We start from the raw sequence: 15,860 nt of genomic DNA, 5'->3' as shown, positions 1-15,860 counted from the left end.
TCTGGAATTATAACTGATCTCAAGCCAACAGAGATCAGTTGCCCAAGAGAAAATGTCTGTTTTAGAGAATGTACTCTATGGCATTCTATCCCACTGAGGTCCCTCCCTTCCCAACCCCTGACCTCCCCAGGCTGTACCCCCCCCCAAATCTCCAGGAATTTCCCAACTTGGATCTGGCAACCCTTATAGGTTGGGCAATGAAACAAAAATGGACACAACATCATCTATCAGAATCCATGCAATGTTGCACTAAACCCTCCTAGTTTTGCTCTGTCCATTTGTGGTTCTCAGATACATAACCTACAAGTCCGTCATAATCCAGAACATGAGAAGAACCAGACTACTAACAGTGACCCCTCCACAGAGTCTTCAATCACTGCTGAATTACGGCAGCCAATTTTTCTCCACTGGAATAACGGAAAGGTATGTTAATATTTCTTTGTCCAGGTGTACTAAGGGCACCGTTGATATGTTCATTTTCACTGTAGCTTCTGGTTCATGGAAGCTTGCCAGCATTCTTCAAGATAAAGATGAGTTCTGGTTATGCTTACTCACTGGAATAGTAATTTTTGATGTGCTTTGCCGTGCTTACCACAGTAAGAAGAAACTGTTCAGAATCTGTAAACAGTGTTTTCCCACCACCTCATGGGAGTATGTACAGTATCAGTGGCCACTCCTTGTCAGGGAATTAATACTGCACCCACCACCTCCACAATCTAACCACTGAAAGCTCAGGAGGAAGAGACAGAAGTGACTGTAATTTTTATTTCTGTATAATAGTTTAGTCACCCAATTATGCTTTGACATAGTTCTCAATTAAAAATAGGATAAGGCTAGTAATCAGTCCTATGGTTAGAACGGTTGCTTTTCCTCTGGCATACATTATATGATTAAATGCTCAGAAACATCCCAGCCCTCACCCTATATGTACAGGGTAGAACATTCAGTAATATAAAGCCATTTTTAAAAAAAAGACTAGCTCTTCAGATGTGCCAAAAGGAAATCATTGGCTCCACAGTCTGGAGCATTCTACATGTAGAAGGCCCACAATTGTTTTACACTTGCTCTACTGTTACCATGTATCTCTAACACTCAAAAATAATAACAGACATCTTCCTAGTTCTTACAGTTGCACAAAACTGTCCTGTATTTTCTTCCACTTCATACTACTGAACTTTGGGATCATGCTCTTCTGAAAAGCTAACAAAGAGGGGAAAGGATGCATAAGGATTACTTACTGGTACATCGAGGCTTTGTGTCATGTCCTACATTCTTGCAACCCTTTCCTCAGCTCCATTTGGATTATCTCCCCTAAAACTTGACTTTCACCTTGCAGGTAGAACGTATTTATGAAAAAGCAAGAAGCCCCCAAACTTTGGGGCTGAAGCGAGGCCTCGCCAGCCTTCTCCAGTTTCAGACACATTTAGGAAAAGTGATTGAGGTAAATTGTGATGAAGTTTTATGTCCTTGGATAGCTATAATTGCAGCACTGGCATGGTGTTTTTCTTTCAAAATGTATGTATCACAGAATCGAGCCAAAATTTGAGAGTAATATCAAGGGAGGATTTTGTCGGTCCCTATGTCTCTTACTGATCTGGGCCCATCAAGTTCCACTTCATTTTTATCAAAGAGAAAGCTCTTTCATACATCATAAGACCAACACAGAATATTGAACATTTCACATGGGAATAGTTAACTGGGAAAATATTGGAAATGTGGATTTTTAAAATATTCAGCCCACTAGAATCCTATATGTAATATTATAATCCTATATGTAACAGGATACAAGAACAGGGAGGAAGAGTAACTCAGACTTCAGTTAATTAGGCAAGTGGATTTTTTTTAAGTATTCAGTGCCAGAATTCTATTTGTAATAATAATCTGGATGTATGGTGATACATACTAGAACTCTAATCCTAGGTGCAGTCAAAGTAGCTGCAACTGCACATATCATCAAACACCCATTGATTTTTGTGGACATTTACATACTTTTAAACCTGCCTGTATCCTGGAACCTAACTGGAAGTCAACAAAAATAGACCCTCCATGCCCTTACTGTAGCTAAAAGACTGATATTACAACACTGGAGAGACAAATGCCCGCTTCCCATACTTCAATGGATGGAGGACCTTACAACTTTATTGTAACATATAGCATATAGACGACAAATACAGATAGACTTATTTTTAGACATTTAGAAACCTTTTATGGATGCTTATGTGTAGATTTCTCACTATGGTTATTATATATTTCTGTTGTGTATGAGGATTCTAAAAACTTTGTTTTATTTTCAAATAAAATAAAAAATAACTGCACATGCAGAATTGTTTTTTTTTAAAGAAAACTAGAGCAAGAAAGAGTATGTGAGTGTGTGCACGCTAAGTCCAGAACTCAACTCTTGCTGTACTGTTTGTTTTATTTAGGACGACATTTCTGGGAGTTGTCAAGTAACCTACACCATCTCGAACAATTCTGTTCTGAAGACAAAAGACCTTAATAGCTGCATAAGACCAAAATTTGGATTCAGTTCTGTGAACAAAGCAAGTCCATTTATTTGTTAATTGTGTTTCGTCTCATTCTTCATCTGTCTCTTACCATTTTGAAAATACTTCAGAATTACCTCAAATATCAGTAGACAGCCACAACAACTCTGTGAAATAGGTTAGGCTGAGAGTGTGTGACTGACCCAAAGTCAGCCTAACCTATCTCACAGAGTTGTGTGGATAGGGTTGCCAGGTCCCCCAGAGCCCAAACTGGAGGTCAGGAGGGACATGCAACTTGAGAGTACCACTCACTTCACGTGCACTGTGCGCTTGTGCTCCAGAGAACTTCCTTGTCGTGCTGGGAATGACGTCATTCCTGGTATGACAAGGAAGTGCTTTGGAGCGCATTGGAGCATGCTGCAGAGCTCCTGGTCCCATTCCCTGTGCCTTTCCCCCCAACACACACACCTACCAGGTGGGAGGGGCAGAGGCTGGGAGAGTGGGATCCCCCCCCCCGGGGGACTGGTAACCCTATGTGTGGATAAAATGGAGGAGAGGAGAACAATGCAATCCACTCTGAGACCCTCACTGGGGGGAAGGGCAAGGTATAAGTGAAATAAATAAATATCTTTCAAAAGCGGCCAACAGCAAAATGATAGTGGAGAAAACAAAAAATGTCCTTTCCTTCCACAGATTTTTGGGGTCCTGTGGCAACCAACCAGTAAAAGTATCTACTCGATGGAAGGAAGTCTCCTCAAATCTGCATTGGCTGAAGAAAATCATGTGATCTCTCTAAGCCTAAAATCTTCCATTGGAGTCAATATCACATCCAGGTTAGTCCTGCACTGGTTTCTTCAACAGGTCTGCCAGTGTGAAATGGTGAATAACGAACCTTGATCGGAGAGCCAGTTTGGTGTAGTGGTTAAGAGTGTGGGACTCTAATCTGGAGAACCGGGTTTGATTCCCCACTCCTCCACTTGAAGCCAGCTGGGTGACCTTGGGTCAGCCACAGCTTCTAGGAGCTCTCTCAGCCCCACTCACCTCACAGGGTGTTTTGTTGTGGGGATAATAATAACCTACTTTGTAAACTGCTCTGAGTGGGTGTTAAGTTGTCCTGAAGGGCGGTATGTTGTTGTTGTTGTTAATTAGAAAGGAGAGTCCTGTGCAATCTTGATGCCCTTGCTGCCAAGGGCAAGGCTTGAGGCAAAATGTACAAGACCAAAGCAAACACAGCAGTGTAACAATAAATTGGTAAAATCTTCACTTCTGAGTGCTCCTTGCCATTCCTCAATACACAGAAATTTATACCAGTTCATGTAACTTTTCAATAGGACAAATTGTGGTTACACAGGGAAATTTTAATTTAGGAAGATAGTATGGGGGAAGGTGTAACCTGCCCCCTGGTGCCATGGCCTTAGGGATGCCAGTCCCCCACCAGGGGGTGGGGGATCCCCCACTCCCACCCTCCACCCCCGCTTACCTGGCCAGTGGGGGAAGGAATGCACCTTCTGGGGCGTACCCCCAGGCAGAGTGGCACATTTCCGGGCAGTGCAACGCAACGCATTCCTGAGCACCGCAGCAGCCCAAATTAGGCCCGATTTGGCTGGATTTGGGCCTGATTCGGCCCAAATTGGGCCCAAATCAGCCGCTGGGACTGCTCCAGCACACCACAACAGCCAGGTTTGGGCCAATTTGGACCCAAATCAGGCCAGATTTGGCTTTCTGGGGAGCACAGAAGCACTCCCAGGGTGGCCCATGACCTGCGCAATGAAGTCACTTCCCAGAAGTGACATCATTGCACATGCTGGGAATGCACACATGTGCGCGCACGCACAGAGGACAGTGTAAAATAAGTGTCCGGCCTCCGATCTCCTGCCAGGGAGGTCACAAGATCTGGCAACCCTACATGGCCTAAATTAGGGCCCCTCATACCTTGTGAGTTTAGGAAAATGCTGGAAGCTCCATACACTAACTCCCAACATATTGTCTGGTTAGAACCTCTCAGTTGAAAACGTCCAAAGGCTTCAACTCCTTTCATACTGCTTTCCTTTGATTTTAGCATACAGAAACACAATAGGATGAATCATACAATGAAATGTAGACAAAGGCTATATTATCAATAGCTTATTTTCTTTCCTCAGGCAATATCTTGAGCTTGTGACTCAAGTGTCTGGATCAAAAGAATTACCTGGGAAGAGTCTTCAGGACGCGCTGGCTGCCATATTGGAAAAACCTCGGCCCTCTGAGATAGCAAGTGAGCCTTTCAAGAGGATCTGCACACAGTGCCCAAGAGTGAGTAGTAGCAAAACATTTACCTAAGATATGTTAACTAAAGTAAACTTCAGAATAAAGGTTTCCAGACTAGAAACTATCTAAAGATATTTCAGTGCCAGGAGCTCATACTTTGGTTCCTTTCACGTTGCTCATAGCTGTGACTCTAGGTCCTGCTTCCTCATTATGAAATGGGGGAGCTGCAGCTGTATTCCCATGTGTATATTTCAAATTAATTTCAGATTATTTTTGCCCTCAAAACAAGTATCAGAGCAAATAAACAAACCTAAATAAAATGAATAAATTCAAAGCTGATCAGTCTTACAAAACCTTTAACTTCCTCAGATTCAGGGACAGTTCATACAATCAGCAGAGTCAAGTGATAGAGGGTCTTTTTTTCTGGACTGAACCATTTCAGACTTGCTGGTTGGAAGGATCAAATATTTCACTGTTTCTTCCATGAAGACAAAATCTTGTACACAGAAAGCTAGTATATTAAGGAGAAAATTTCATCCAACCTTCTTCCTATTTTGTTCTTTTTTTTTTCTCATAAAATTTGTTTGGTTGGGAAGCTTTCAGAATTCAACAAACAATTGCCACCTCAATGCAGTTTGAAGTAGTACGATCCCAGTAAAGTTTTGTGATTTGATTTTGCTCATTTTATATCCTTTCCTTCTAAGTACGGTCTGTAGGGCGTAGTGAACATATTCTTGAGAAAAGTGTTAGGGAAAGGAAAATATACAAGAAATATTGTGGAAAGAAGTAAACACTTGAGGGGAAGAAAAAGGAAGCAAAAGGAAGGGTAGAATTGCATTTGGATAGTTTCTGCCACATGGAAAACTTGAGGAGGGAATATATATATATATGTAATATATATATATATATTATATATATATGTATATATATATAAAAAAACATGTTTCATTTAAGTAGGGTTGAAAGATTGCTTTCATATGGTCTTAAGCAGAGCTTTTTCTGTGCTGCTACTCACCAGCACCTTTTGGGGGATTCTAAAGTCCTGATCCTGCCATGCCAGCTTGTTCCACTGGGAGCGGAACTACAAGTGACAAAAGGCACAGGTTGGACACTTGTCAGCTTCCCTCAAGTTTTGATGGGAAATGTAGGCATCCTAGTCTTGCAGCTTGGCTCTCTGACTGCTGTCGAATGGACTTTTCAACTGTCACTTGTCCAACGTTCTGCCAAGCTGCCTACATTTCCCATCAAAACTTGAGGGAAGCTGACAAGTGTCCAACCTGTGCCTTTTGTCACTTATAGTTCCGCTCTAAGTCAAAGAAAGAGAGAGTGGCCCCTCAAAAACAGTGTAATGGGGATCTGTAAAGAGAGGTGGGAACTGGTAGAAATCAGTGGAACCTTATATATGAGCACTGGCACCTTTTATTTACAAAAAAACCCACTGGTTGTAAAACTTCTGAATAATAATGACAGGATTTACCTCATGGAGCTGCCTCTGTGAGCCAAGCTAGACATTACAGCTTCTGTGAGTCTACTGTGGGGGTTCGTAGACACTTGTGGCATGGCAGGAGCCCAGTTTGACTCAGGACTGCAGCACAGGAGGAAAGGATTCTGCAGCCTCCCCCTACACCATTTGTTGACCTGAAACGGTGCAGAAAGCATTTTTTTACTGCATTAGAGGGGTTTGGGGAACCCCTCTAACTGGACAAATTTTATCTCAGAAAAACAGCACTGAGGAGGGGGGCAAGAGTCCCTTCTCCATCCCATGCCACAGTTACAAGGTGAATCAGACAAGTGTTGCACCTTTAAAAGGAGTTTCCACAGAGAACTCCAAGCCCCAGTGTGTCTGCGAGCCACTGTAGTGGATCTGTGGTTGCTGTAATGTCTAGTTTTGCTCTCAATCTCAAATGCCTGTGAACTTGATGCAAGTTTGCATTTTGGAATGCTAAAATTTTCTTATGACTTGTTTATTTTTTAGTTGAGGAACTATTTGAAATCACTTGATAAAAAGAAAGTTAAAATGGATGTCGCTAAGGCATCAACCACTTGGAAGTTTCACAGAGTTGTCCAAATGTTGCGTGATGCAAAGAAGAGAGACATTATTATACTGCTGAAGAAAGCACCAGAGAATATGGTGTAAGTAATAAACTGAATAGAAGTAAGAAATCCACATCTAACTCCATGGTGTGCCTCCAATCTGGGTAGTAACTCTCACAAATATCTGTAAGTGATCTGCTGACAAAGTGGGATGATATCTCTAAAAGCCTGAAGGAATGAGAATCAGGATAGACTGAAAACTAACAGAATATACCGAAGAAAGTAATAAAAGCAGCTATGTTGGGCAATCAGCAAATGCAAGCTGTTAAAATAATATAAAGCAGACAGCAATAATACCCTGCATTGTAAAGACTCCTGTAACAAGCTAAATGTTTCAAACAACCACACACACTGTGCAAAGTATGCCACTCAAAACAAGGGGAGGCAAAAAGTCAACCAAGTAGTGTAAGAGAGTAAAAGTGGAGCAAAACCGGTAGCTACCTATTTGTGTATGATTAGCAAAGTTCTAGTTCCTAAGGCAAAGTGTTACATCTACCTGGGCATCCAGAGGGTAATCCAAAGGATCAGCGTTGCTAGGATCAAATCTCACCGAGGGCCTAAAGAAGGTAGAGACACACAATAAGTGTCAATAAGCAAGTCTTTATAGCCGCACCCAGGTATGAAAGGAGCAGAAGTCTACTAGAACTGATTCCAGAAGAGTATGGCACCTCAGGCAATGTAGCAAGGCAGAGAATAAACAGAATGCCATTTGTGGACTGGTTCTGGCTCTAGTTATAGGGTTTCTGAGTCCAAACTAAAAGATTGGAAAGAGGGTTGGGACTGTTAATATACATTACATGAGTGGCTGCAGAAGAGGGAAGGTTGGGGTCCTGAGAATGTTTCCAAAACAGTTAAGAGAAGGAAGTTAACCAGGAAGGGCAGTGGTGTATTTGGAAGAAGTCTTAATTATCTCACTGAACAGCGGTTTCAGCAGATAGTTCAAAGGATCCAAATTATATTACTGGGACAACCTGACCTATTTGTAGGAAATGCTAATGTGGGTATCTTTCCTTCTTTGGTAGAATATAAATATGGCAGGATCATTTCGGGACTAAAAACATAGTGCTAATTACAAAAAGATTTTTATTCATGGTCTAATATCCAGGCACATAGTGTTTCCTGAGTAAGTGTGATGAGATGATGCACGGTCCTATTCCTTCTGCTAGGTCTCAGAGTGGAACTACAAGTGACAAAAGGCACAGATTGGACACTTGTCAGCTTCCCTCAAGTTTTGATGGGAAATGTAGGCATCCTAGTCTTGCAGCGTGGCTCTCTGTCTGCTGTCCAATGGACTTTTCAACTGTCATTTGTCCAACATTCCGCCAAGCTGCCTACATTTCCCATCAAAACTTGAGGGAAGCTGACAAGTGTCCAATCTGTGCCTTTTGTCACTTGTGGTTCCGCTCTCTGTCTCTTGTTGTGAATAGCCAGGAACATGTTCCTTTGGTTTCTGGACTAGTGGAAAGAAGCGAGTCCCACATATTGACCCAGAAGGAGAAAAAGACAAAACGGAGGCTTGATAGCAACATCTTCAGATACCAGTTTGTGTTGTGTATATAATCTGAGCATTCTCAGATTACATACTTAGACTAAATGATTTAAAATACAGTTTACATAAAGATATTTCCAAGTGATTTGCAGTGCCATTTTAAGAACACTTTTCTGGGAGTAAAACCTGTTGATTAAAATCAAAGTAGACATATTTAGGATTGCTCTAACATCTTTAATCAATTAAATAAGGCATGCTCAATTAAGCTTTTTATTTAACTAATTTTAATATGTAAGTACATACAAATGAGCAGGATGCACCATCACTTAAAATGTAACTCCTTCTCTTCCTCTTCTATGATGGTGTCCAGTATAACATGCTCATCATCTAAAAATAATAACAATAATAATATCATTCGATTTATATACCACCCTTCAGGACAACTTAATGCTACACTAAGAGTGGTTTACAAAATGTGTTATTATCCTCACAACAATCACCCTGTGAGGTGGGTGGGGCTGAGAGAGCTCTGGACTGACTCAAAGTCACCCAGCTGGCTTCAAGTGGAGGAGTGAGGAATCAAATCTGGTTCTCCAAATTAGAGTCCTGCTGCTCTTAACCACTACACCAAGGAACATGCTATTTTCTTTGGAACAATTGTTTTATGCATATTTAAATGTATGCAGATTTACTATTTAAACTCTTGCAATTGACTGAGATTTCTTTAACAGGACAATAGTTCAGTAACAAGGGGAAATCACGTCCTAATCTTAACATCTTCTAGTCACTATAGCAGCAGGGCCGGATCTAGCTCTCCCGGTGCCTGGGGCAACGCTTGCCGAACCTCACGCGTGTGCACAGCGTGCGCGCGCTCCTGATGTGGCGTGATGACGTCATTTTGATGACGTCATCACGCCACGCGCCGGAGGCAGCACGGGGGGCTGGAAAGCCGCCTGCGCCATTCGCTTCAGAAGCGAATAGCGCGGTCGGCTTTGCAGCCGCCCCCCCACTGTCTTTCGCCTGCCCCGTGGGACAGGGGGCGACCAGCTTGCCGTGCGCCCTCTGTCCTGCGGAGCAAGCAAAAGGCAGTGTGGGGGGCTGCGAGGCTGCCCGCGCCATGCGCCTGCTCCGCGGGACAGGTGGCGGCCGGCTGCCCCCTCTCCTGCGGGGCAAGCGAGTGGCATGGGCGGCCACGCTGCTCTTTGCCTGCCCTGCGGGACAGGGGGTGCACGGCAAGCCGGCCGCCCCCTGTCCCGCAGGGCAAGCAAAAGGCAGCGCGGGAGCCTGTGAGGCTGCCCACGCCATGCTCCTGCCCTGCAGGACAGGGGGTGGCCGGCTGCCCCCTCTCCTGTGGGGCAAGCGAGTGGCGTGGGCGACCGCGCTGCCCTTTGCCTGCCCTACAGGACAGGGGGTGCACGGCAAGCCGGCCGTCCCCTGTCCCGCGGGGCAAGCAAAAGGCAGCGCGGGAGCCTGTGAGGCTGCCCGCGCCATGCACCTGCCCCGCGGGACAGGGGGTGGCCAGCTGCCCCCTCTCCTGCAGGGCAAGTGAATGGCGTGGGCGGCCGCGCTGCCCTTTTCCTGCCCTGCAGGACGGGGTGTGCGGCAAGCTGGCCGCCCCCTGTCCCGCGGGGCAAGCAAAAGGCAGTACGGCTGCCCATGCTGCCGCCTGCGTGCTCTGGGAGCTGCTTCCGGCGCCCCCTCCCTGGCGGCGTCGGGGGCAGACTACCTCCCTGTCCCCCCCCCAGATCTGGCCCTGTATAGCAGCAAAGAAACCTTGTATGCAAATTACCATGGCAATAACCTCTATCCTTTCTCATGTGCTGATAGATACTTGTGTGATACACCAGGCCAGACCTGCTAAATGCAGCCCCCGCAAACACACAAGCCACATCTGATGGCCCAGAAATGGCTTGTTACAATTTCTGGTACTATTGTCAAGGACTGCAGAACTAGGGATGGGGAAAGTAACATCAAGTACCTAGCAGGCCACAATCTACCAGTGTTAGGATTCTTTCAGCTTGGTGGGTTCACAGATTGTGCAGATCTGATATGTATTATACCCTTCAGCTGATATCACAGTCACTTGCCAGATTTATACCAATGTATGAGTTTTGTATTTGCAGTTGACTTGAAATTCCCATGTGCTCCACAATGTTCTTTCCATCGGATCCTCTCTTCCTCTCTCCTTTTAGTTCTTTCTATGTAGAGGCTGCAGTGGCTGCTCAGTCAACAACATCCTTGATGGCACTATCTGAATTTCTAGATTTTGGGAACAAGAAGCAGACACCCTTGGTGGAGAAGTTCCTCTATGCAGCAGCTTTATCCCCTCAGCCTTCCAAAGAGCTTTTCAGTTTGGTGCTAGTAAGTAGAAATTTCTGCTTGCGTCTTCCCCTCTTGTTGTTTTTCCTTTATATTTGCACTTTTGTTTTTTTATGAATGAGTACCAGTGAGTATAGTGTGTACGGTGTAGGTTGGCAGAGTTCCTGAAGGGAAACCCATGTTCACTTTCCCATCTCGCTAAGGGATCTTAGCTTATTCACTAGCTGTCAATATAACACAACTCGCATACTGATCCCAGCTGTTCAGCTAACAGTGCAATAATATGCAGCATTAGTGGAGTCTCTGTTCATTGGTTTAAATGGGCTTAGGTTGGAGTCAGTCTGCATAGGATTGCACTAGAGATGTGCAACTTTTTAAAATCTGTGTTTTTTGGATTCGGGTATCCAGCATATCATATATAGTCAGTATTTTCAGTATTCAGGTACAAACATCCAGGTATAGTATTCAGATTAGGGTTTTATTCAGAATTCTGAATATATTTGGCTTCATTATTCCCTATGAGGGAATCATTCCGGTGAGTTGGATGGATAGGGTTTCCAGACTGAAGAAAAAATACTGGGCCCCGGAGTTCCTAGTTCATGAGCTCCTGGGCCTGGCACAATGATGTCACTTATGGAGTGACGTCATCACTGGCTACTCCCCCAGTGCTAAGGAGGTCAGGCAGGTGAACAGGCCCACCGCTTTCCAGGCACAGTGGAGGAGAATGGGCCAGCTGGATGGAGTGGTCCTCCGGCTCTGAGGAAGGTGAGTGGGTATGCTGCTTCCCTGGGCAGGCTGGAAGCAGGAGGGGGGGAATGAGGCAGAGGCAGTGCGGGAGGCTGGGTGGGTTGGCTGGCCTCGACTCAGAGACTGGGCTGCTTGGAAACAGGGGGAAGGGGGAGGAGGGGGAGCCAGCTCAGGAAGGTCTGCTGGAGCTGCCACCAGCTTGTGGATGCCAGCAGCCAGCCACCCTTCTTCCCCCTTGCTCAAAAATACTGGACATTTATATGTCCAATATTTTAACTGCATTCCCCTGGACAGTCCCAGAAAAAAACAGGCTGTTTGGGGGCAGGGGACTGCACTCCCGGAAACCCAATGAAGGGACCATTTTTCAAGCAAACTTCACCAAAATTGCAGAGAACCTAGTCCTATCTGTCAGCTAAAGACCTCCTCAAGTTTCAAGTCAATACGGTCAACGAGTCCAGTTCTACAGGCCCCTGAAAAGATGCCCCCAGACACTCTCCATTATTTCCTTGGGGAGGAAAAAAACATCATCGAATGCTTTGTCCAGGGCAAAGATAGAAGCCGAGAAAAGAGCCTTAGCCAGACACGCAAGAACCACCACACTGGCCAAGCCTGCCCATGCAAACAGAACCAACATCAAACTAGAGTATCAAGGCAGCCAGCCAGAGCTGCCTATGCCATATGGCAAACAAGCAGCACTGACACAGACACACAGTAAAGGTGCCTCCCTCCCCACTCCTTCTATAGTCTGGGATACCTGCAAAGGGGGTGGGAGTGGGGGTGGGGAAGCTAGCGGCTGCAACTTTTAAAATGAGATTCCTGGATATTCTAGAATATATCCAGATAATTCAGGAATATCTGAATATACCCAAATAACACAGATATATCTGGATATACACAAATAACACTGAGTAGGTATTTTTTGGCTATATTTTTAAACCAGATGCACCGAATTGCACATCCCCAGAGTGCACTGCAAGTCACACCATACTGTGGTGAATTCTAAGCAGTCGTCACAGTCAAAAACGAGTTGCTCTCAGACAAAATGGCCTGTACTCTTATCGCTCCCACTGAGGAAAGTTTTTGAAGCCTTCCTCCAACATAAATAGTTCTTCTTCCAACAGAAGAGTCCCTTAATGGAGGAAGGCTCTTTAGAATGGAGGAATTCCCTCCAGCTTCGAGAAGCATGCATGCCAAAATGTATTTACAAAAATATTATCCCACCTTTTTACAAGAAAAACAAGACTCACATGGTTTTAAACACACTAGTATGGCTGGTGGCCATTGGTGTTACTTGGCCGATCAATTGTATCGCACAATTTCCTCCCCTTCTTCCTTCTTTTCTCTCCCAACCCTGTCGCGGCTATTGCCATGTCTTTATTACCATTCATTCATTCATTCATTCATTCATTCATTCATTCATTCATTCATTCATTCATTCATTCATTCATTCATTTATTTATTTATTTATTTTCTTCCATTTATAGTCCGCCCTCCCCACACAAGTGGGCTCACAACAGACTTAAAATACACCACACAACTAATCACATCACCATTAAAAGCATAAATAATACATATCATTCAATTTAAAATATATACGACAACTATATATATACAAGAGTAAAAACAGAGAACATGGCAGCACGTGAGCATTTTACAGCAACTATGTGAAGGACAAGAGGTAACATTGGGCAGGAGGCATAAATTTTTTTTTAAAAAAATACCAAAGGGGGGGGGCACCACCTAGCATCAACCATATGCCTGGCGGAACAGCTCCGTCTTGCAGGCCCGGCGAAGTGCCAACGAGTCCTGCTGGGCCCTGGTCTCACAAGACAGAGCATTCCAACAGGCTGGAGCCAGGGCTGAAAAAGCCCTGCCCCTGGTCGACGCCAGGCGGGCCTCCCTAGGGCCAGGGATCTTTAACAGATGTTTATCGCTTGAGCGAAGGGTCCTCTGGGACTTATATGGGGAGAGGCAGTCCCACAGATACGACGGTCCCAGTCCACTTAGGGCTTTGCAGGTTAATACCAGAACCTTGAACCTGATTCGGTACTCCACCGGCAACCAATGCAGCTGGCGCAACACTGGTGTTATGTGTTCCCATATTGGCGTTCTGATGATAACCTGCGCCGCCGCATTCTGCACCAATCTAAGAGGAGCATGAGAACACAGAAGGTGTACAGCAAAGCAGGCTGAAGTTGTATTGGTGCCTGAAAGTTGGAAATGGTCACTTCGTATATAAGCAACACAATAGTATGTAAATCTATCCATATATCTAACCACTTTCAGGCTAGCAAAGCTCTATGGGATTAGTAAGTACTGGTTTTATGAGTAAGAGAAGGCAGACTTTTTCCACATGTGGTGGATATGTAAATAGGCAACAGATTATTGGAAATTGGTAGAAATTATATCAATCAGATTGGAGAGACAGACTCCTTATAAACCAGAGATCTTACTGTTAAATTGTGTAGCTGATATGCCTGAAAGTCTTCAAGCATGATTACCACAGCCAGGTTGGTTTTTACTAGGAACTGGAAACAAAAAAAAAAATAGGTCCAAATGTTATGATTGGCTGTTTAAAGTAAAAGAGACCTTCATACCAGTGAAAGTAACCACCTACCAACAAATTAGAGGTACTTCTAGATGAGACTCATGGTTGAGAGTTGAGCAGAGAATGGAACTTGCAGCAAAATGTGAGATCCAGAGTTTTTAATTTCATGAGGTTTTTACTGTTATGGGCAGACATGTTGGCTTAGTTCTACTACTAACAACAACAACAACAACAATATTCAGTTTATATACTGCCCTTCAGGACAACTTAATGCCACACTCAGAGCGGTTTATAAAGAGTGTTATTATTATTATCCTCACGACTACAATTATCCTGTTAGGCAGGTGGGGCTGAGAGACCTCTGAGAGGCTGTGACTGACCCAAGGTCACCCAGCTGGCTTCAAACGAAGGAGTGGGGAATCAAACCCGGCTCTCCAGACTAGAGTCCTGCTGCTCTTAACCACTCCACTAAACTGGCTTTCCAAACTGTATGCTCATTTTATTATGTATATCCTTTATCTGAATCGAATAATTTTTTGAAAAGAATATCACGTGAATCTCTCTTTCTTCTCTTTCTATGATCACTTTCCTTTCTTTTTCAGGATAAGATAAATGAGAAGCGACTAGACCCAGACATTTGGGAAACTGGACACATTGTCATTGGCACATTGGTTGGCAAGCTGTGCCAAATGAAACTGTGTGGGCTGCAGGTACGGGCAAGCCCAACCATTAGTTTCACGGGCTGTCACTCTCAGCACTACTGGTTTGGGTTTGGGCTGGTGCTGGTGCTGTTTTATTGCTGTCCTCTTGTGTATTTGCTCCTTTTCTCCTCTCCACTAAAACAGGAAGTAGGAATTGGAATGGAGACTATCCAGCAAAGTCTCAAACACACCAGGGACAACGCGGAGAGGGTGATTTATCTGTTAGCCCTGAAAAATGCTCTGCTCCCAGAAACCATTCCCACCCTCCTGCATTATGCGCAGGAGGGCTCTGCCGCAGTCTCAGCTGCAGCAGTCTCTGCACTACAGAGGTACCCCACACAGCACATGACCAGCCAGGTATGGAATAGCCTTGCTACAAAGTTTTTTCCTGAGAGTTTAAAATTTAACAAAATGTTGAAGTGCTTGGTACTAGAAAATGCAGGGGTGGTTCAGTCAGGGCTTTTTTTTCAGCGGGAACACAGTGGAATGGAGTTCTGGAACCTCTTGAAAATGGTCATGTGGCCGGTGGCCCCACCCCCTGATCTCCAGACAGAGGGGAGTTTAGATTGCCCTCCACGCAGCAACACGGAGGACAATCTAAACTCCCTTCTGTCTGGAGATCATGGGGCGGGGCCACCGGCCACATGACCATTTTCACCAAAGGCAATTTAAACTTTAAAAAACTCCCCCTTTGTTCCAGCTGACCCAAAGTGATGTCATTGTGCAGTCCTGAGTTCCACCACTGAGTTCCACCACCTTTTTCCCAAAAAAAAGCCATGGGTTCAGTTCTTTCTTTGGCCAGTTCCTGACAGAAAACACTTCTGCCAACACACACTATTTTCTTTCTCTCTCGAACTGTTCTAGAAGGTTCTACCTGCTGCTTCTCTTCCTCCATCTCCCCCTGCCTGCTTGACCTGGTTACAGGCCAATATTGTCCCCCCCCCCCAAGTTAAGAAGAGTGAGGACTGAACTATGTGCTCAAGGAAAAGCATGTGGTGTGGTTTTCCTGGGAGTGCACCACGCTGGAATATAAACGATGAAGCCAGGGATCAAAATACAAATGTTCTGTTAATTACTTTAATCTCTTGATCTCCATGAAACTTTCCCGAATCTTCCCAGAGCTGAAACTTGACTCGAGCTTTTTGTAAATGGGAGGGTAAAATACAGAATTATACAACACCTGTAATGACATATGGCCAGTGATTCTGAAGATAGATATGTTACACATTTGC

At 44.5% G+C, this 15,860-nt stretch overlaps 1 protein-coding gene across 1 annotated transcript in view; it reads left to right on the top strand.

The window, feature by feature from the left end:
* Positions 1-15,860, top strand: part of LOC129332916 (microsomal triglyceride transfer protein-like) — a 35,210-nt gene that overhangs the window by 4,869 nt on the left and 14,481 nt on the right. Inside the window, exons 3-11 of the mRNA XM_054984220.1 lie at positions 292-423; positions 1,337-1,441; positions 2,424-2,540; positions 3,177-3,316; positions 4,625-4,775; positions 6,706-6,863; positions 10,506-10,674; positions 14,530-14,637; positions 14,773-14,985. Coding sequence (XP_054840195.1) covers positions 292-423; positions 1,337-1,441; positions 2,424-2,540; positions 3,177-3,316; positions 4,625-4,775; positions 6,706-6,863; positions 10,506-10,674; positions 14,530-14,637; positions 14,773-14,985 — 1,293 coding nt within the window. The remainder of the gene's footprint in view (positions 1-291; positions 424-1,336; positions 1,442-2,423; positions 2,541-3,176; positions 3,317-4,624; positions 4,776-6,705; positions 6,864-10,505; positions 10,675-14,529; positions 14,638-14,772; positions 14,986-15,860) is intronic.

Source organism: Eublepharis macularius, chromosome 6, assembly GCF_028583425.1.
Source record: "Eublepharis macularius isolate TG4126 chromosome 6, MPM_Emac_v1.0, whole genome shotgun sequence".
Taxonomy (NCBI): domain Eukaryota; kingdom Metazoa; phylum Chordata; class Lepidosauria; order Squamata; family Eublepharidae; genus Eublepharis; species Eublepharis macularius.
This window is presented reverse-complemented; position numbering and strand designations above follow the sequence as displayed.